At 34.9% G+C, this 22,513-nt stretch overlaps 1 protein-coding gene across 7 annotated transcripts in view; it reads right to left on the reverse strand.

Moving 5' to 3' along the window:
* LRBA (LPS responsive beige-like anchor protein) overlaps positions 1-22,513 on the reverse strand; it is a 372,868-nt gene that overhangs the window by 102,371 nt on the left and 247,984 nt on the right. For all 7 annotated transcript variants that reach the window (XM_040699152.2, XM_040699153.2, XM_015276673.4 and 4 more), the window contains 4 exons: positions 19,951-20,068; positions 18,240-18,342; positions 17,210-17,325; positions 15,495-15,607 (listed from right to left, as the gene is read on the reverse strand). In XM_040699152.2, the coding sequence (XP_040555086.1) occupies positions 15,495-15,607; positions 17,210-17,325; positions 18,240-18,342; positions 19,951-20,068 (450 nt within the window). The remainder of the gene's footprint in view (positions 1-15,494; positions 15,608-17,209; positions 17,326-18,239; positions 18,343-19,950; positions 20,069-22,513) is intronic.

The following is a 22,513-nucleotide window of genomic DNA, read 5'->3' on the forward strand; positions in this document are numbered from 1 at the left end:
TTAACTTACGTGCTTGGGGGGGGTGGTTGAGTGCGATAACCAAACATCTTTGGAAATTTTAGGGGGAAAATAGCAAGTACAGGGTGGAAGAATATTACCAGTGCAGATTTTTGACATTACTGTTGTTATTTGTATGCTTTCTATTTATCATCTCAAGACAAACTCTACTTAATGAATAAAACCTGAAACACTGCAGTAGGCAAATAAAATAGCTGAATATTGAAATAAAAATGTGGATATAAAATATACAAATAGCATATGTGTGATTTGAAAAATCTATCAAACTTTCACCAACATAAGTAAGCACTGAACAAAGACTGACAAAGACATGAGAAAAATAATGCTTTGGCATTAATAGCCATGCATTTCCTGAGCAAAATTTGACATAAAGGATGTGGAAAAATGAGTACATTTCACATTCAGCACTGAGAAATCCAAACTTGAATTTAGCTGTTCCACATGTATAATGTTATAAGAGGTCTAAAATGCCTTCATATACAAGTGCAGAACAAATACATAATACCATTTTGTGTATATATGGAAAACATTATTTGTATATTATTAACGTAAATTATGCCCATCTGAAAAGACAATATAAGTCCTGAAGTGTAACTTAAAAACACGCAGAATTATTTTCTTATTTCTGTATTGTAAAAATAAATATACTACAAGGCAAGAAGATCCTTTAAAAGTATCCGAACACAATCAATAACCTTGTTAGTAATTCAAGCACAGTTCAAGAAAAAAAAACTATTGTGCTATTCTGGTTATTACTTTTCAAATATCTGCTTCTTTGTAGCTCACATGAAATTTGGCACAGCAGCTTCAAAGTACTTTCTCCTGAAGGATAGAGCAGATCTATGAATGACCTAAGATCTTATCTTACGTTTTTTTACTTAAAGCAGCTTTCAAATTGCAGTAGGATAAAGAAAACATCTTAGGTTAATTACTATTTTTGCAGTTCACTAATTTGAAATATAACCCTTTTAAAATAAGTGGTTCTTGTATAAAAGGATTTTTATCTGATTTAACAAATTTATTCCAGGGAAGAATTAAACTGACTCTAAGTAGTCTTTTTGTTGCAAGAACCATTCTGGAATCTCCATCTGTACTGATTTTCCCTAAAGACTCAGCTATGCTTGAGGGGAAAAAAAAGAAGAAAGAAGGTCATCATTAGACAAATTATATGAATTAAAATAGAAACAGTGTTGTGATGTATGGTTCTGTAAAAATTTATGCTTTCTCTTTATCTGCCTCTATTTTTATTACTCTCCAAATGAGTATGGCTCAAATCAATAGTTATAAAATTACATTCCTTGAATATAAAGCTAAACACAATTAGAATTGATTTCATTTTCTTTTCAGAAAAAAAAATAATAATGGCATCACACAGAGATCCATATAGCCAGAATCCACAGTATTGATTTTGGCTGTTATTGTTACAGTTGGTTTCTGAAGCCTGCAACAGGACAACTATCAAGACACGTCACATTTATATGCAAGCAAATAAAAAAAAATCCCCAAATGAAAGAAAGCTTAGGGAAAAAAAAAGAACCATGGAGCTGTGCACTGACAATGATACACTATCAGCTTACTCAGAGAAGTTACAGTGGGAATACACACATTGAATTATACATTACACGAATGCACTGATTTATTGTGGTAATAACATCCACCTCATTAAAAGATTCTGCTTTGCTGCAGTTGGAAGACTACATATTGTTTACTGCTATAAATTAATGGCAACACACAGAAGACTGTAGGACCCTTCTAACAATAGATCTGTAATGACAGTGCTGTATATCACAGCTTCCCCAGCAGCTTCATAATAAAATGGAGACAATGTATTGGGCTAATACATTCTACCAGGCAGGCCCATATTTTTCTGACAACTGCTTTTAAGGATGAGGTGATTCTAGTGTATTACACTGCACTGTAAACAGTTAACTGAGCTTGAGCTACAGCATAAAGCACAAATAAGCAATATTTGAATATCCTCTCACTTCTAATTTAGGAGAAGATTCAATTGAAATGTTCTAATTATTTTTTTATCCCAAAATTAACAGGCAATCATGATTACATACTAGATTCTCTCCTCTGTGGATAAACAGCAAGGGAAACGAGTAAATTCAAACTATGCTAGATGTAGCTGTGAGACCAGAAATTTGCACTACTCAACATGGTTTCCCTTTGCCTCAGACTACTGAGGAAACTGACTAAAAGCCTTCACATCCATAAATTTCAGACTGCATTTTCTTTACTCCACCACTTTTAAGATAAGAAAATTAGGTATTAGCTCATCAATTAAAAATAATGATTTACTTGGAGGAAAAAAAGGTAGAGAGAAAAAAATTCTAACAAGCAAAAACAGTGGATGACATCGCAGACGTCAAGACAAAACAAGTCACTTACGTCTACTAAGCTATCAAACTGTACTGAAAAAATGACTAACTCATATGGTTTTCAAGTTCATTTAAAAATGGAAAATGGTCCAAAATGTAGAAAGAACTGGTGAATGGAAGTTTTTGTTTTCTTTGTTTTCTCCAGTGCTGAATAGAGTGAGCCTCAGACTTTGTACCGATCTATTTTTCTTTTTTTGACATAGAACAAAGAATTGTTTGTTGAAAAATAGCTGAGAAAACACACCGATCTACTGCTGTTAAGTATGTCCAGATACTATGGTGTATGGTTATACTTGCTGCTCCTTAATCTTATTTGGTGCCAGACTAACCGGAGCAGTGGCACATCTCGCTTCCATTTTCAAAAGAGGCCTTGTCGTACCATCAAACACCTCTAACAGTGACAAGCAGAATGTCCACTGCTCTTCTAAATAGGGCAGAATCTCTCCTGGACTCAGCCACACGTATTCAAGAACAAAGACACCGATAAAAAAGGAATATGTGCATTTGGGAAAGCTGCTAATTACCTAACATAGGCAGAACAAAAATGTGCAAAAATATCATCCCTAAAAATTTGTATTTCAGAACTTCACCATGACAAAAAAATGCAACTTCTTAGCCAATTAACTTTTAAAGCTTAACACTTTTTAAATAAATTATTATCATGTTAAAAATAGCTTTTCTCTTATATACACAACTATGAACTGATGGCTGATAAGCTCCTCATATCTTCTGCTTTAAGGTATTTCTTCTAGCCTTAACGTTTCTCTGTGCTCTGCCCACTTTATCAGCATATTTTAACACGTTGATATCTGAAATTTATTCAGTGTTCTGCTGTTAGTCTTCTCATTGTTATAAATATGCCAAGCGCTGTACGCTCTATTGCAATCTATCCACAACTGCATTTTTAGAAAATTGCTTGTATAGTTACTGTATGTATTACCAGCACATAATTAACTCCCAGAAGTAGCCAGTACTTGTAATATTGTTGGGGCTTCCTGTTCATCTAAGTTAAACTTCTTTTTCCCAGACAGAGACATAAAGACAGGATGCAAGGTTTTAATTGCACCTCAACCTTATTAATGTTTGTCATTTGGGAAATATCTGGAAAGAAATTCATATAGCGTAAATCACTAATCTTCAATCCATTATTTTTGCTTTTGAGAAAGGACACCAAATGATATACCTCCTCTGAAATTATTCTCATTCATTGCTAAAACACACCACTCTTGCTCTCAAACAGCCAAGTACTAACTTCTTAAAAACACTATCTTGCAACACCTCCAACTTCTTTAGAGGACATTTTACCTTTTACCCACATATAACCCAAATTCATTGAAGAACTGTACCCAAAAGAAAACTACAAACACAATCACCTACTGAACAGTTTGAACTCCCTGCACTGATCTATCAAATAGACCCTTGAGCTGCTCTGGGAAAGAATCAAAAGCAAGAAAACAAACAATCTACCAAGGAAAAAACAAACCCTTACCAAATCATCTCTGAAAGAATGGGTTTGATAGTTGATGCCCACATCCTACAACCAAGATTGGGCTAAGATGGGGAAACTATGAAAACAAACATCAAAATTTGGCAGAAGCTAGGGGACAGAATTTGACAGAAATTTTGTAATCTGCTCTAGTGAACTTTTAGATAACACAGTCTTTACTGCACCACTTCTAAATTAAACTGCTCCTATAGTGATGCCTCCTGTTTTATTCTGCTGGCCCGTGGCATCAGAAGCAGATGTTGGTGGTATGACAGTAGAAGTTCAAGCTTTCTATCAATATTCCACTACACTTTGTTGCTGTGCAACAGATGGCAGCAGAGGGACAGTATAACAAAATGGCGTCTGACACGGAAGAGTATGTAACAAAGGTGTGTCAGTGAATTTCTTGATGCAGAAAAAATGGCACACAATGAAGTTTAGTTATGCTTGCTGAACACTGATGGAGACCAAACAGTGGATGTGAGCACAGTAAAGTAGAGGATGATGCATTTCAGCAGTGGTGACAGCAGCAGTGGGTCACCTCTGCTGATGCAGATTTTTACAAGCACAGCACCCAGGCTCTTGTGATCGCTGGTGAAAATGCATAGCTAATGGTGATAATGATGTTGAAAAATAGTGTTTTGTAGTTGAGCATTTGTTCTATTAAATAGTGTTAGTGTTCTTCGTTGGAGTTTCCGTGGAAATACATAGGAGACTTCACTTTTAGAGACATATATACAGTGATTTAATGTGACTGAAATATCATTTGCAGTAAGTCATTACAATGTTTTTGAGAGCGTCAACATAAGCAGCTACTTGAATTTCACATGGTTTCTTAGAGAAATAAGAAATCCTATGGTGATATACGTTCTGTATATGCAATATTGGAACTGTGTAATAGTCATTAACACCAGTGAGTGCACTCTACTAATTTTTACATCAAGATATGAAAACAGAAAAATGTATATAACTGCACTGGGTTCACTTCTAATCACTAAGGTTAACATATATCTCTGGTGGACTCGTTGAGTAGCCATCCTGTAGATATTTATTAATGTTCCATCTTGCTAAGCTTCTTAATACGTCATTACACTCATGCTTACAATTCTAACCCATTACTCTGAACACAGGCATCACATACGATTACAACACTTGAAAATTCGCAGGGATAAAGGAATCAAATAATACAAAAAAGTAAAAGAAGTTCTGAATAACTCCTCTTGTTATTATGTAGGCCTGAAGTTAAGTAGTTGCAAGTATAGGAAAGAGCTGCAAAAAAGGAAGACTTCATATGGCTTCAGAGAGTAGATTAAATTAAAAATGCCATAATTATTCAATTACAAAATGAAGACACTTGTATGTTCTCATACAATTAAATTGAAATCACTGCAGCAGAAAGCAGTGTAAAACACACACAAATAGGTTAAGAAGAAAAGAAGATCACAAGACCACCATTAAACACTGAGCGAAGTGTTTAAAGACTTCATAAACTGGAAAAACTTCTGCCTGCCAGATATGGAAGGTTATCTGAAGGGAAGGATGATGCCTTGTGTGCTCCCATTCTTTCCTTCTTCCACTAGATTCCTGCTACTAGCTATTCACAGAGGCAAGATATTAAGCAGGGTGAACTTCAGGACTTGCCCTTCTCTTACAACTTCATATTAAAATGCTCAGTATCTCTAGATATACATCTTGATGAGCATGACTGAAACAGAAGTTAGTCAAGGGCACTCCAGTACAACAAACTTGCAGTTACTCTGACATGCAAATGAATTTTTCAGTAAGACACATCTTTAATTTATTTACACTACTGGCCACCAGCCACCTCACTTAATACTTGCACACACAGCTTAGGGTGCAGACAACTATTTTCCAGCAGCTATTTTATCTAAGTGACAAGTATCATCAGCAGAGTGTGATCAGTATTTTTATCATGTGTAGGGTCTGTGGGCATTTCCTGATGCACTGCATATGGGATAAAATGCCATAATCCTCTTATCTCTTTGTTACTAAAATAAATTTAATAAAATGTATGTATCCGAAAACCACTGAGCTTTTTTTTTTTAATTAAAAACATTTGATTGTCTTTACAAGCTTTCTGAAATTTTCTGAAATTACTTTTTCCAAAAACCACACCTGATCACATTATGTCATCAGAATTTTTTTTTTCTGAACTCAGTTTTCTATTTTAATGAAACTAAGAATTCAAAAAAGGAGTTGGAAAAAAGCAGAAATTAGTTGTGTTCAAGTTAAATAAGGAGTATTTGTGGGCATATTTATGTGCACTTTAATTTACCACTGAATTATATAGTCAATTATTAGGATTTTTAAAGAGCTCACACCATACCTTTGAGACAAGAATAGCCAGTAGCAAAACTTGATCTAAAAGTGTCTAACAACTACAGTGTCTGTCTATACAAATGCTAACAATAGTGCAAAGTAGAGAAGATTCCCAAAGTCCAAAGTTCAAAAATGGATTATATTTTAATCTTAAAGAAGAAAAACTATGTTTAGCAATGACTAAATTCACAAGATAATCTTAGGCCAACTAAACTCTCGAAAGAACTTGAATTTAAAGGAAAAAATCTCTGTGGTTTCCTTTATTTTGTGTGCATCTTCACATTGCTAACACTAGTATCAAATGCTATAACTTAACAGATTCCAAAAGAAAACACTGTCTAGAAACAACGCACTACTGAATGGCAAACTAATTAAGAACACAGATGCCTTTATGTAAGGTTTAAATAATTGTTCAGCAAAACTGAATGCTTCATGCACTGTGTAGTTGAGATAGGACTACACCATAATATCACTAGGAAGGTAAACTGAAGGGAGCTGTTATGCTTTGTAGTCTTCCAAAAGGCCGGGGAAAAAGGAAGTTGCATGTCCCTGTGAATCAGGAGGAGAAATCAAGCTGTTTGCCAGAGGTGAAGAGGCATTGCAGTTGCATTACTCACAAAATAACCCTGCTAGCAAGAAGCAACTGTTCGCATATACTGTATATGATATCAAGTGCAAGAAATCTCTGCATCATCATCTACTTATTAAAAAACAAGAAAAAAATCCCTTTATGGATTTCCAGAAACCGAATCTAGCAAGAGGCCACATGCACTTGAATCATGGCAGCTGATTCTGAAAACACTGCCTTCCTTTCACAGACCATAATCCTCTGCCAACGGAAGATGCTGTCTCAGAAATCAACAGCCATCACACTTAACACCAGATCTGTACAAAACAATCAGAATAAAAACATCTTTTTCACTTGTACTAAAATCATAGGACCTGAAGATAAAAGCTGATAGAAATTTGTATTTTATGCAGAATAAGCTTTATTAGGACACACAAAATAACCATCATGTGCAAGCATCAAGCCCTACAAATACAACACCAGAAGGCTATAAAGATGAGATGCTAACTGCAAATTTCAGTTATTTAAGTTACAGGAGAAACTGGATAGAGATCAGCACTCAAATCAGGAATCCTCCATGTGCTGTGAAACATTTTACATTTCCTCTTCTTGTTTGCTTTTGTTTGGCTTTACATATAAACTCCTCTCTTTGGCTATTGGTAAACTAAGAATACATTATGTACGCAGAACAGTGTAATGAGTTTTTTTACTAATCTGTACTTGGGATGCTTTGAGTCTACCTGTGGTTTTGTGATTGCCATAATAGTTGGATTTATAACAAACAAAGCTGGTGACTTAGAATAACAGAGTGGTATAGAAGATAAGAATGGGGTCTGCCATTCCCTGTTCTACTGAGCAGCACATGTGCTCTCCTCCTATATACTAAAATTAAGTAGATTTAGCAACTCTGTTGGTGACTTAGCTTTAAATTGCAATCTGCAAAACAGTTATGTGCTACCAAAAAGAGCCATGGTAAAATTCTCAGAATTTAAAACAGCATGATGTTTACAAAGCAATTGAGGGGGGGGAAAATAAAGAGAGGGAAATAGAGGACAGACAGACAGAGGGTGGGAGAAAAAGAAAAGGAAATGATATGGCACTGGCAGCAGTGAGAAGAGTTAAAATGAGAGTCAATGAAAGACAGTTATAGTCTCACACAAGCACAGGATGCCTTTCTCCCTTCTCCAAAGTATCTTAGGAAGGTCTCACTGTTTGCTACTCTTTTTCAAGACTTGTTCTAAATCCAAATTTGGTGCTAATTAAACCCCCCAAAAAGCAACGTAACAAAACCCATCATAATATTAGAAGGGGTTAGCTGAAATTAAAAGCAATACAATCATCTCCAATTTCTCACTACTTTCCATTAGCAATTCTTTTTTGTTTATTCTTCTGTGCACATATTTTACTTTAGTTTTGCTATTTGAATGTTTTTATAAACCAGAAGTTGCCTTTAAAGCAAAGTCTAGCACTATTGTAATCAGACAGAAAAACTATTTAGACTAGACATAAAATACACAGTAATTTCAAGTCATAAAACAACGTCACATCAATGAAAGCATTGACCTTAAAGTATTAAGCTGAGTATATAAACTTGTAAAATTACTACAGCTAAAGCATAGCAACAGTTGTATAGACAAGATGTTTCCCCCAACAGACTGACAAATTGTTTCTGACAGCTTAACAAACCCAGAAACCATATACAAAGATGGAAAAAAAAAAATCTCACTTCCACAGAAGTGATCATACGTAACAATAACTTCAGAAAATAGCAGTAATTTGTTACTGGTCTGGCATATAAAAAAAACACGCATACTTATGATGGGAAAGACCAAAAAGCTTGTGAAACTCAACATTTTATCTCTAATGGGAAGGAATTATAAATTATGAAAAACTGAAAAACGGAGAACCATACAGCAATACATTCCTTCATGCCCTCTCACACCTTAGTGATCCAGACTTCTTCAACAGTATGATGTAGGTCACTCCAAAAGTAATGCCTCATAATTATTTCCTATTTATTACAACAAAGAGCATAATAACACCACTTGACAAAGAAAAATTCTCAGCTATAGAACACTTTTTTTTCCAACATCATCATAACCATTAGCTATGCATTTTCAACAGTGATCAACAAGAGCCTGTATTTTTATATGCTCAAAAAAATCTGCAACAGCAGAGGTAACTCATTACCGCTGTTACCACTGCTGAAATGCACTACTCACTGTCTCACTGTACTCATATCCACTCTTTGGTCTCTATCAATGTTCAGCAAGTGCTGATGAATGTAACAGAGTGTTGGTGGGAAGGCTCAACATCTAATGCCATACCACACCAACATCCACCTCTGACATCATGAGCAAATAGAATAAAATGGGAAGCATATTTATTGCTTTGAATGCATTTTTCTTCCAGGTGTTTTTTCAATAAAAACTCACCTAACATTTTATCATCTACGATAACGTGAAGCCATGAATTCCAAAGCTTAGCTATGTATTGCGTGAAAAGCTTGTTTCCGCCTATTTTGAATCTGGTAACTATTTCATTTTCTTTCTCCCAGGACTAAAAAAATAACAAAGATAAAGACAACAACTGTCACCTACTTTATTCCCTCCATATTACTGTGATTGCCCAAAACATGTGTGTAAAATTGCTTTAGTTTGATTGCTAATAAATTTTAAAGCCAGACACGAGCCCTACAGTTTTCTGTGATCTGTTTAAGGGTTACGAACCATGCACAGTTCTCTTCCAATTAGAAACCTCTACACATTCAGGGCATTTGAACAAGTGCAGGATGGAGAATAGCATCAGATACAAATGAACAACAACATTTTGAATGCTCGTTGTTAATTACAAGTTACTATTTTTATCTTCATTTGTGTATTACCAACAGTACCATTCCTTGAAGGAAAAAAGTTGTCTAGTAGTGCCAAGTTATCACCTTAAAAATTTTTGCCTTATGAAATACAACAGCTACTTACAAAAAACAAGATTTATAAAAGAACATCAAAAAAAAATTCTTAATTCTTTTTAAGTAAGCTCAAAACAGACCTGAAACACAAAAAAAAGGAAGAAAAAACAGAACGGTAGTGAAATGCACTCTATCATCTACTTACACATGCTTTAAGAAGACAACTTGATAAAGAGAATATAACCAGCAAATGACAAGAAATAAGAAAAAAAAAATCAAAGAATGATTGTTATGTTAGTGTAACAGAGCACTAGAAAATCCTAAAATATTTAACAAATTCTATCTAAACTAAGGATTTAAGAAGGAATGCTTAGATAAATCATCACAAAGATGTACTTAGATGAGGATTCAGTCTGAGCAGGCCTCTGTAATAGAAATAAGCAACAAAACATGCATGAAAATCACATGCATGAAAATGCAGAAGATGTCCAAAGTTAGATGCAGCACAAGACTCTAAGATATTGGCACAAAAAGTCTACCCTTGAAAATTTTAACGCTATTTGGAGAGAAAGTAAAACAAGTATACCAGTGGGCATCAAGCGGACACTGAAACTACAATACAGTAGCTTCCACTGAAATAACTGCTCCTTCCTTGCTATACCCTTGCGCCTTTCAGCGCCAACTACAGCTCGAGTTCGGCTGGCGCGGCCCCTGTCCGTGGTGCTGAAGAGCCCCATTGGACGGATAGACTTGTTCCGTGAGGTGTCTGACCATGGTGCTGCAAAAACAACCTCGGGAGCCAGGGAACAGGGCACTGAAGCAGGTCGCTCACACAGCCGTGTGACCATTCATAGTTTTGTTTCTTCATCTGGGCAAATGTGTCAAAAAAAAATCCAGATTGACTGAATTGTCAGAGAAGATAACTGATCATCTTTATTACCCACAAAAGTACTTGAAGGCACCTGTCTGAGGGTTACTGGCACTGCAGAGGTTTACAAAATCCTTTTTTCACCCATTAAGAAGTAGAAAAAAAACTTGTTATTAAAACCAAACTATTCAGTAGATTATATGAGACTATAGAGCATTTCAGTTTATATGATTTCCTAGTTTGCAATGGATTTTGTGTCCAAAAAAAAAAGCCTGTAACAGTCCAAAGATTATAGCACCGTCCTGGAATGTGAAGAAGAGAACTTCATGTGCTTGCACAGCTTTCTTTAAAGAGGTACTTCAGTCCAGATTTCCCATAACACAAGTACAGACCTCACCACAACCTCCTATTTCCTTCCTAGTCCTCTCTCTTTATGGTCAAAGATGACATACTGGGAAGAAACAGACTTTGTTCTCTCACCTAGATTTTGCTTTGTAATGGTTTCTTAAAGGGTGCCAACACACATATCCCTAAAAATCAAAATACTGCTTAGGCTACTGCTTCCTGTTTGAATGCTTCCATTCCCTTCAAAATTATTTTAACACGATTATGTCAAATGTGAAGCTCTGAAAACCTCTTTGCACAAGCAGGTATGGAGCTCAAATATACAGCAACAGCAAGAGGAAAAACATCCACAGCTCCTTTCAGAGCTTATCCTGTCTTGGTTTGAAATGTTTTTAATTAAGTGCTATCTTTTGTTAAAGGTACCGATGACGAATTTACTGCAAGGCAGTAACAAGGGAACTTCTTGATTCAGCAATGATAAATGTCACAGGTTTTAGTGTCCAAATTCCAGTTGCAAATGACTATCAAAGTAAATCATCACCACTAAATTGATTATGGCTTCCTCTTATCTTGTTCTCACTTTCTTTCACTGTCCAATTCTGGAACATGTTTTGTGCTTAGAAGGACACTGACTAATTCTTGTGAGTTAATCAGTTTTACTTGGGACACTACATTGATTCCTGTGTTGGGGAGTATGAGATGGATACAATGTCATTCTACATTTCCCACATGAAAAACATTTATCACAGAATGTCTGCAAGTTTTAATGCCCCTTTAGCCTTTTTTTTTTTTTATTTGCAGATGTACAATAGGTGCAGATCAAAACAGTTACTGCTTTCTATCTCCTAGCCAAAAGTATCAAGAGATAAGCAGATTTCATGCTCTTCCCCCTCTCTCCCTCCTCACATGGGAAGATATTCAAGCACAAGTTATACACACTGAATTTGTGCTCTTGAGATGCACAGCTCGTAACACAAATGAGATCGATATACTGAAGAACACTCAACAATGAAGTTTATATTAGAATAAAAAAAACCTAGTCTGATTTGTTAAAGCACTTAAAATGGGTATTTGATATCATTGGGTCTCATCTAACAATTAAAAACCCCACTTTGCTGAAGGTGAGAGGTTTGGGGTTTTTGTTTGTTTTCCACACATTTGGCTGGAAAAGTAGTAACTACTTACCTAACAGCCAGTATAAAATTGATGATGACTTATGAAGTATTGCAAGAAAATTATGAAAATGAGAATAAAATACTAGCGTGTACACATGTAGCTATGGTGAAGAGAAAATAAGATTTACGAATGGTATAATTTTCTTCTAGTAGTGTCAGTTTATTATCTTGCAAAAATTTTTAAATTATCAACAGCTATTTGCATACAAGATCTTATAACAAACTTCTGAGAAAGTAAAATAATGCTTTGATAACTCAATGTATTCCATGTATTTTCACTTCATTTTTTCCCCCTTAATTCAAGTCCAGAAACACATTAAAATGTATTGCTTCCAGTGAACGAAAAATAAAAAGGGTGCTTCTGAAAGTGACACATTCCGGTGGGAAACTGTCTGCTGTATAAATAAAATATATGCGGCTATACATACAATATGTAATACTCTTTCCAAACCATAGTGACCTCTTCAGAAATAAACACTGAAGTCAAAGCAGGGTAACAGACTGGCAGTGTGCTCCTGGCATTTGTCAGGAGCGTTTGTCAGACTGACAGTAATATTAACCACAATCCATTTCAGTTGCTTTGGTTTATCATTGTGTGACTGATGTTCAAAACAGTTCCATAAGAAATTGCTTAAATAAAGTGTTGGTTTAACCTACACACTACAGTTCTTCAAATCTTTACTAACTGTGGCTGATATACTAACAAAACTGTTATTCGTATTTGTCACTTTACAATACATAACATTTACTTGCAACTTCTAAAAAAAAAAACCTTCATTTTTAATTTTCTTATCAACCAAAAAAAGTAAAAATATTTACCTTATATCCTTACTACAAGACCAGAATAACTATGCAAGTCCCACAGTAGAACTATTAAAATCATGTAAAATGTTAAGTGAAATATATTTAACTATTTTTAAAGCCTTTAACAGTCCAGAAGCATAGATATGCTATAATAAACTATCATTTATTTTGAAGCATTACTCTAGAGGCAACTGTATAACAATGAAAATGCCACAAATATATGTTACAGTCAAACATTTTCATAGTTGAAAATTAGTGAAGTGCTGAGGGCTAATATTTTCAGATAGTTGTCATGAATCCACTATCTGATACTGAGTTTTAAACATAAAGTATGCAGTTTATACTGTTAGAAATGCCTAAACACTAAACCAAAACCTAAACCTCTGCAATCTGAGATAGGTATGACAAAGATTTTCATTACATATACAGGCATGACTTGCATTCCTCTAAAAAAGCAATTAAGTGTTTTGAAATAAAGCTGCACTCTCAAGAACTATCAAAACACTCTCAACAATTTTATTAACATAAAATTATGTCGTTAAAAAAAAATCAGATAGAGAAAGGGTTGGTTTACTACCCAATTTCTTAACAGAGGTAAGACTGGTATCCAACCTAAAGCGGGAAAACCTGTTCTACTTTGCACTTAGTTCTACTTATGCACCTGTCTTATGAAGGACACATCTTCCACGAAGAAAGGTCGAGGGAGCTGGGCTTGTTTAGGTTCGGAGAAGAGAAGGTTCTGGGAAGACCTCATTGTGGCCTTCCAGTACTTGAGAGAAGTTTATAAACAGGAGGGAGAGCAACTTTTTACACCGCCTGATACTATCAGGACAAGGGGCTTTAAATGAAAAGAGGGGAGAGTTAGGTTAGATGTTAGGAAGAAATTCTTTACTCCGTGGGGGGGTGAGGCACTAGAACAGGCTGCCCAGAGAAGCTGCAGATGTCCCATCCCTGGGGTGTTCAAGGCCAAGTTGAATGAGGCCCTGGATAGCTTCATCTAGTGGGTGGCAGCCTTGTCTATGACATGGGGTTGGAACTAGGCAGGCTTTAAGGTCCCCTCCAACTTAAGCCATTCTATGATTCTATTTCAGGGTTTTGAGAGAAAGGTAAGGTCTACAATGTCATCTGAGTTGGTAAGTTTACAAATTAAAATACATTTAAAAGGAGATTCCTCAGAAGTATAATAGCTAGGCAGTCCTTTTATGTCTTGAATTATTTTACTAATGGCATCATAATTTCAGTACAATTTACCAAAAAATTAACGGAAAATGAGGTTGCAAAAATATAGTCAAGGAAGTAATTAATAAAATTTATTTTACGTACATTGATTTTATGGACTAATTCAGGGTACACAGAGCTGATCTTACTCATAAGATTTCAGTTTTTTCTAAAATGTAATTCGGTCAATCACGAATTCCTCTATATAGGTGATATGCAAAAAAAAAGTAATAGTAAACAAACAGGTAGATAGTATGAAATAAGATCAAATTCCTGGGCTTTCACATAAGTTTAAAACCAAACAACACATGAGACTCTTTCCTTGTCTATAGAGCAGCTTTTGAAATAGTGCTAGATGAATTCCACTGGTAAAGCTCTTTCTGCTACACCACAGACTGAGCAACAAAGACTTCAAACTGTGTATTTAACTTTGTGTAAACACCATTATTGGTTTTAATTATTTTCCTGACAGACAAATTCAATTGTTTTTTCTAACCATTGTTTGCATTTTGAAACTTATCATCTTAGCTCTTAAATTTTGCAGATTTATGTTCCTATATTTTGAATTATTTAAACTGTTAAAATTAAATCTATATTGGTGACAGGTATTTTTAGTTGTAAACTCTCTTCAGATTTTTTTTTTTTTTTTTGCCTGGAAACTATTAAGAAAGCATTCATTAAATTCTAATAATTTTTAATTAAATTGTTTTAAGATATTATTTACATTTGTTACAATGCAAACTGTATGTAGGTTTATCCACAATTATAGATATGTATCAGTCAGACATTCTGAGAAAGCACTGAGTTCATGACTTAGTCAAATAGAATATAATTATTAGAAAATATTACAGTGACAGTACAGCAGTACCTTTCTACTTTGGACTTAAAATATTATTTATTTGCTTTTTATTTGTATCTATAACCTGTAATACATTATTGTATATATCATCTATAATAATATATAGGCAAAAGATATCGAATAGCCAGAATATATATATATACGTATGCATATATAGATAGAAACATATACCGGTAGATAGATTTATATGTATGATGGATGCACAATACTTTTTAAAAGTTGAAGTACTAAATCTTAAGTGAAAAAATAAACTTTCAGAAGATTTTCAAACAGATCTGTGTTTAGCTTCATCAATAATTGCCTGAAAATAAGAAATTTTAAAAGCTGCCTTCATTTTTTCTTTTCTTTTTATCACATTACCATCTTGTATAGATAATGTTTGTTAAAAGAACAAGTTTTAATTAAATTTTCTTTACATCTTTCACCAAAGCAACAAACACTGCAGAAGATGTGAATAAGACTGAAAATTGCTGTGATAGTTAACAGAAAGAAAAATAAAATGTATATATGATGACAAATACCTTTGACAAATCTCTGAAGTTGCTAGGAAGCGTAAGGTCCAACTCATCTGATTCATAGTTGGTAAGAACCCAAGGGAAAATAGGGTACTGATTTAAATCATTGTAAGTGCGACCTGACAAACAACAAAAAAACAACAGCTTGAATTAAGGGACTTCCGCTTAACTAAACTATCAACCTCTGAAGATAAAACTATATAATTTTATGAGCTCCTCAAATGAACTGTAATTTATTTTAGATCCTTTATCATTTCAGTGCTCTACTTGGCTTTACTGAGAGGGATAATTAAAAAGTTTTCAAACTGCTAGTATTTAAAACATTGCAGCTCATCTCATTTTATCTGTAAACTGTTGCAAGCAGTAAGAATGACAGTTAAATACATTCATTTTCTGTGCACTTTTTCTTGCTTTGCCATCTTGTCTTCTATCTTTAAAATGAAAAACCTAAAAAAAAGAAAGGCCAATGACTTCCTTTAATGCAAGAAGTTGAAGCAATTTTCAGTCTGCATTAAATTCAGTATGTGAAGAAGCTCACGATATTTGGTTGATAAATCATTCAATTAACAACCACTTCATTTAGGGAATCCACTTTTAAGTGGCCTTGATCTCTGAATTATGCCAAAATGTAACAGAATAAAAAAAATCTGCAAAAAATCCCACCATGTTCTAGAACAAGGTTCACACGTACACCTTCATGAATTTGTAAGATAGATATAATAACCTTCCTCCAGTAAAACCAAATATCACCTACACAATACGTACACACATTACACATAACCTATAACATAACTTTTTTTCATCCTGTCATTGAATAATGTCACAGAAGTTCATTCACATGCATATGCTGTCTTGATTTTGTCTGCTCTTAAAAGATTCAAGGGAAAGGCTTTTACTTCTTCCCAAGGGAGATTATTCTATAATCCATTCCATCAGGTTATCAGAAAAAAAAATTAAAAGTCACTCTAAGTTTTTATTTCCATTGTTTTCTTACACCAGTCCATATTTTTCAATTATGATTTGCAGAATTTTTGAATGGTATAGCTAGATCCTTCTTTCCCTTATCAGTTGGTTATGTTACACAATTTCCCTTACTCAGGATTAAGGATACATGACACTGATACCTTTATTATTTATTTGTTTCAAGTTGATTGCCATCAAAACAGTCTTTCACTTTGCCATTATGGGCAACTAGGTTTTCCCTTTTTCCATAATCCTATTTTTTTTTTAATTCCTTTAAACTTCAAATGCCAAGTAGCTAGAACAGACTTCATTATTTCAATAATACATTAAAGCTGAAAAGATTCATTCAACTAGAAACAGAGAAAACAGTGTCATGATCGATGTCAAACAAATCTTCCTCTTCTTTAAGAAAAATCTGCCAGTATCCTGGCATCTCTGACTTAATGACTGATTGCAGAAACTAGCAAAACTGACTATTTGTATTTAAAGTCATTAGCACAAGCAGAAGCATTTGCTCTACAGGTCATATTGGAAAGAGCTGAGTCTGAAAGGGAATTAGTAGACCATTCAACACTGCCAACACCATAGAAAAATGATGAAAGTACATTTAGGAGGAATTTATGAAGTTATTATTCTGAAGAACCTTTCACATAGGAAACGTTATTTGTTCAAAGGGAAAAACTAGCAGTGCCTCGTGACTGCTGAGACTAACAAAACTAAATGCTTCCATTCCTAAGTTTTATAGTAATTTGTGTTACCTGCTATTGTGTTTAGAAACATCAGGTATTCAAAGTTGGAAATTTCTCTGTGTTGCCATCGCTGGGTCATATGGGAAGCTTTGAAAATCTGTCGTGGACTAGCCAAAGAAATGCGTCTGAAAAACAGAAGTAAACATTGAAGACAAGTAATGGGAAAACCTGGAGGATCTTCTTTTCTACTTAAGAAAATTTTAGTGGCAGTAGACCATTTCTTTTTACTAGTTCTATGCTACATTTCTACTTAGATCAAATTGCTAGTTTGGATACCTGAAGCTTACATATTTTAAATGCAAGAAGTCAATCCAATTAAACATGGGGGACACTTCAAAAGCTACTTCCATCAGCCCTGGTGAACATAAAACTATGCCGCTGATTTAATCCTGAAGATACCTGGTAATCAAGCCCAAATCATCTGCTATAAGAAAATTATAATCATAATGAAATAATAATCTTCAGTCTGGCAATCCAAATACAAAGTCTGACGTGGAAATACTGATTTCCCACTTACTCAAAACAAATTGGAATCCTGCTCTCTAGATCAAAAAGATACACCTTACTAATCCTTCACATGCTATTTAGCTTATATTAGTCTACACATGATTAGAATATCATTCTGATTAGGAACAATCATTTTAATCCGCATTTAAATACTACAGAGAATTCAAGGATATTACAGTCAAGCTAATGTAACTGAAAACTGTCACAAAAGCTAATCAGTACTACAACCCATCTTCAACCAGGCTTGAATTTCAGTGGGTTGGTAACCACCAGGAGTCCTATTTTCCTTAAGTAAATTAAGTCATACTGACAAAAAGAAGATACCTTCTCTGAAAAACAGATAGAAATCACAAAAACAATCTCAAATCCAAAATTTTTTGTTACAATAACACATTCCAAAAAGCATGCAGAATCAACAGGGATGTTCTGTAAAGCAATAGGTATAAACGCTTTAAACCATACAGGTTGGTTTGATGAAAAAAATAAAAACACTTAGACCTCACAGATATAATTAACTCAAATTGTTGAATACCTGGTCTGAGGTAGTCCAAAGGTAGCCCCAATACCAACCCGAGGTAGACAGTTAACCACTTTCTTTACTGTTGCTTGGTCAGGAAAGTTGAACATGACACCCACTGTGAACATAGGAGTTGTAATATGATGTTATTTTGTATTACTTACTTCAGCCTTTCTAGTTCGATAATGAAGTGCCAAACAGACAGAAAACCAGACATGCTTCCCTCAGATTACTATCAATACACTTTTATATAAATTTCCAAAATTCCTTCTATTTTCCACTGAGAGGAATTTCAACAGAAATTGACAGTTTTACATGTTTGTAAGGCCTGCAGTTCTGCTTTCTGAACAGAAGTTAAACCTATAGGTATATACAAACTAACTAGGATTAATTTCAAAAAGGGTAGTTTATATATAAAGTAGCTTACTGGGCAGACATTTTTTACATATATTCATTTCTCAAAATACTATCCTCATATTTTGCATGAAATAACAGAATGACACTAACGAAATAAGAAACTAAAACTCTGAATTACATAATCCAATTGTGATCACCAGGAAACATTTTTAACTTCATGAAGTGCAACTAGAGGGTTCTAAATAAGAAAGTGTTTGTGCACATGATGAATATTCTGGTGGACAATATGCACTCCCAGACAAGCCCTGCAAGATCTGTGTCTGCTTCCTTAACAGCTATGTTCAAGATGAGAATTCGTTTTAAACTACGACAGAGCTTTTTGACTGTCATATTAACTGTATTAAATATATAATCCCATAAAACATATAAAGATTTCAGGACAACAATATCTAATACTATTACAGAGGGAAAAAAAGTGTTTTACATTTGAAAAGTGTCCTCTTAAGACCTACTTGATTTGGTGTTTTCAAAACTTAATTTTTAAATTCTCATTATCAGTACAAAAGCACTGTAAGTGTCTGAAGAATCTTAGTTCAAACTATAAAGACATCGTGTAAACTAAATTAAAATTTACAAGGAGATAACAGCAGAAGAAAATTGCCGAAAATCTTAGTTCACTATATTTTGAGTGAATTGTATGCATGTCTAAGAAAGGAACTGATAAGTAAAAAAAGCGTTCATACTCAAGCAGGGTTAAGCCCAAATTTACTCCTTAGAATTACACTGAGGTCTAACTGACAGCTGTGCTTCCCTGTTTAAATATATATTTTAGAGATATCTGAGGGCTGTAGATTATTGCATAACTGACTATGCTTGAAAATATAAGAATACATTAATATTACTACTAGAAATGAATAATGAAGCTAAATCAGTCACTGGTCCAGTCTGCTAGCGTAGTTCTTTCATTCTGTTTTCTTACTTTGTATAACTAAAAACTGTTAACTCTGCCCCCTCCCCCCCCCCTCCCCCCCAGCCCCAAAGAAAGGAGAAAAAACTTCAAGATCAGAGGTGGTGCCTTAAAACAACAGTGTTCAGGGGATGCCAAGTAAATATGTGGATATACATGAAAGTGAAGTATTGCTAATTCCCAGTTATCACATCTGAACATAATTCCTCAATGAAGAGAAAAAAAAGGAAAAACAAAAATTGTAATTCAAAAATATACTAACTTAAATATTGAGGCACTTAATCCAAAACTCTCTACTGCTTCCACAAATGCATAACAAAAAGAGAATGAGTAAGCAGCCAAAAAGAAAGAATAAGTTCCCAGAATCAATCAAGACTTGATATTCCTCTAAACTCACAATACCTCTATTTGCCATGAATATCTCCAGTGCTGTATTTTGCAGAAGATAGCGTCGGGAAAAGATAGCTCGAATCTCTGAAAAGAGCCATTTTCCATGGAGTCCTTCTGTATATGCCAGAATCTAGTAGAAATTGAGCACGAGAGAGAATATGTTTAAATGTTATCAGCATAAGTAGCACGTTCTGAAAGAAACAGATACACAAGCATGGATTCTACCAAACACATGCAAAACCTACAGCAAAATTAAAAGTTGCTCATATCTAAAATAATGCTATGAGGCTATCATGGATTTTTTTTTTTTTTTTACCTAATCTCAACTGTTTTCACCAAACCCTTTTAAAAATTTGCTCTTATTTTTCCTTTAAAGATAATTGATTATCCTCCATGGGAGTTTCAGAAACAGTAAGAAAGGTTGTAAAACACAAAAGCATATTCTGAAGTGAACTACTAGTACCACCAGATATACCCACACTCAATTTAGCATTGTAATAAGAGAAATGTAACAAAAAACGTAAAAAATGTCTTTGAGGACGAAAAAAATTCCTTACATTTATCGTTAAGGCAACATTCATTAATTCTGGAAGTATAAAGGTTGTCTGTATAAGAGGTTAAGTATCATTTTGTCAGCTAAGGTTAAATACAAACCTGCAAATGAACTCAGCATAATCTCTCTATGGAGTAAGCGGTTGTCAAAGTAACTTGTTACAATTCCTGTCATCTCATCTGACAGACACAGATGCTTAGTCTGCCTTCACAGTTCAAACTAATCTCATTTTTAGTCCTCAGCCACTCTGTTTCTTTGTTTCTTCACTTTTTCCTCTTCATTTCAATGCTTAATTATGTAAGTGTTAAGGGACAGCAACACTGGACACTGTTGGGCCTCAGATTAACAAAGCACAAGCAAAGGAAAATATCTGAAATTTGTCCATTTTAGTAAACACAAACACTTTAAACAAATTCACCACAGACAAGGAGATCTAAGAAAAATCTCTCACCATCACTCTTACAACAATTTCACTTAGCAATATGGTGGGAATAAAAGAAAAAAACTAAAAGAAAAGTGAAATACAAGCCTTAACATAAGTGAGATTGCTTTTGAACACAATCACTTGTTTATAGGTTTTAAACTAAGGAGGACCTCGCCTTGCATAAAGTATTTGTTCGAAGACAATCAGTTTTTGGAGCACAAGGAGCAGAAGCACTAAAAAAAAAAAAGTGTTGCATACCACAGTGTAAAATACAGTGCCATATCCACAAACTTTGTAAAAAACAATCGGCGAGAACCAAAAGCAGCTAGCACACAAGCTCCAAGTTTACTAAGCAAACCATCTCCCACATCTTCTTCCTTTTTAGTTAATCTCTCATCTTCCCTCCCAGTGCAAGTGCAACAGACAACAACTCCTCTCCCAACACTCCAAGAACACAGAAAGAGAAAGAAAAAAATGCACAATTATCCTGAAACAAAACTCCTGGAATGTGATGAAAGGAACAGACGGTGCCCAGGGTTATTAATAATTTCTGAAAGGGAACTATCAGAGTGGGGCCATGCTCATACTCTCCGTACCACATCCATAACCCAGGATCACTAGCCAGCAGATTCGTATAATTCTGCGGTACTATTGCTCTTTTGTCACAAGCATATAAATACCCTTTACAGAGCACATCCAAAGAGGTGCCAAAGGAGACAAAGTTGCAGTACCTGTGTACAAAAATCTCTTAGTACATTTGCTGATATTCATTCACATTAAGACCTGAAAATTGGAGCTTACAATTTCAATGACTGTTTTTAGAGACAATCAGGAATATCTTTCTGCATTTCTGTAATAGCATTTGAAATGACTGATCGTCACTATAAATCAGAAAGTTTCATATTCAACCTTATTACACAGATACTGTGAGAAAAATCAGTGTGTTGAATAATTATTACTTTTACTCTATGGGACTGACATCTGTAGAGGCAGTGGAAACACTGCAAATGGCCAAAAGCCCCTTTTTTTTTTTTTTGCCCAAAACTGGAAGGAAAAGCATCAATTTGAAAACAGCAGAGCCAGTTTATGCTGGACTCCTCATACAGCCATGCTGAAGTTACTGAAACACCAGGATTTACAACCCAAACTTGGATCGCACCATAGACATGATAGCAGTCCCCGCTAGAGCAATTCTTCAGGCCGCTCATTAACAGCCGTTATCAGGAGTGAGAGCAGCTGAGGCCTAGCTGAGCCAGGCCTCCATCCCCAGTCAGAACAGTAACTGCCTGGTCCGCAGCTTCACTTCAAAGTCTCTGGAGTTCAATTAAAACTGGATTAGGTGGAAGCAGCCCTTCTTTGGGACACTCTGTTCTCTGAACCCCTCGCACACTGACAGCACCCCAGACAGAGGTCTAGCCCTCCAATGAACCGGTTGCCATGGAAACTGCATCATTACCATTGCTCTGTGCTTAGCGGGCCCAGCAGACAAGATGAAAGATCCAGGGCACAAACACGCTGCTTTCATGTGTGTATCAGTGAGGATTCCTTACAAAAATCAAATTCAACCTTTTATTCCTTGCTAGATAGCCAATTCTATT

The sequence above is a fragment of the Gallus gallus genome, chromosome 4 (genome assembly GCF_016699485.2).
Source record: "Gallus gallus isolate bGalGal1 chromosome 4, bGalGal1.mat.broiler.GRCg7b, whole genome shotgun sequence".
Classification (NCBI taxonomy): domain Eukaryota; kingdom Metazoa; phylum Chordata; class Aves; order Galliformes; family Phasianidae; genus Gallus; species Gallus gallus.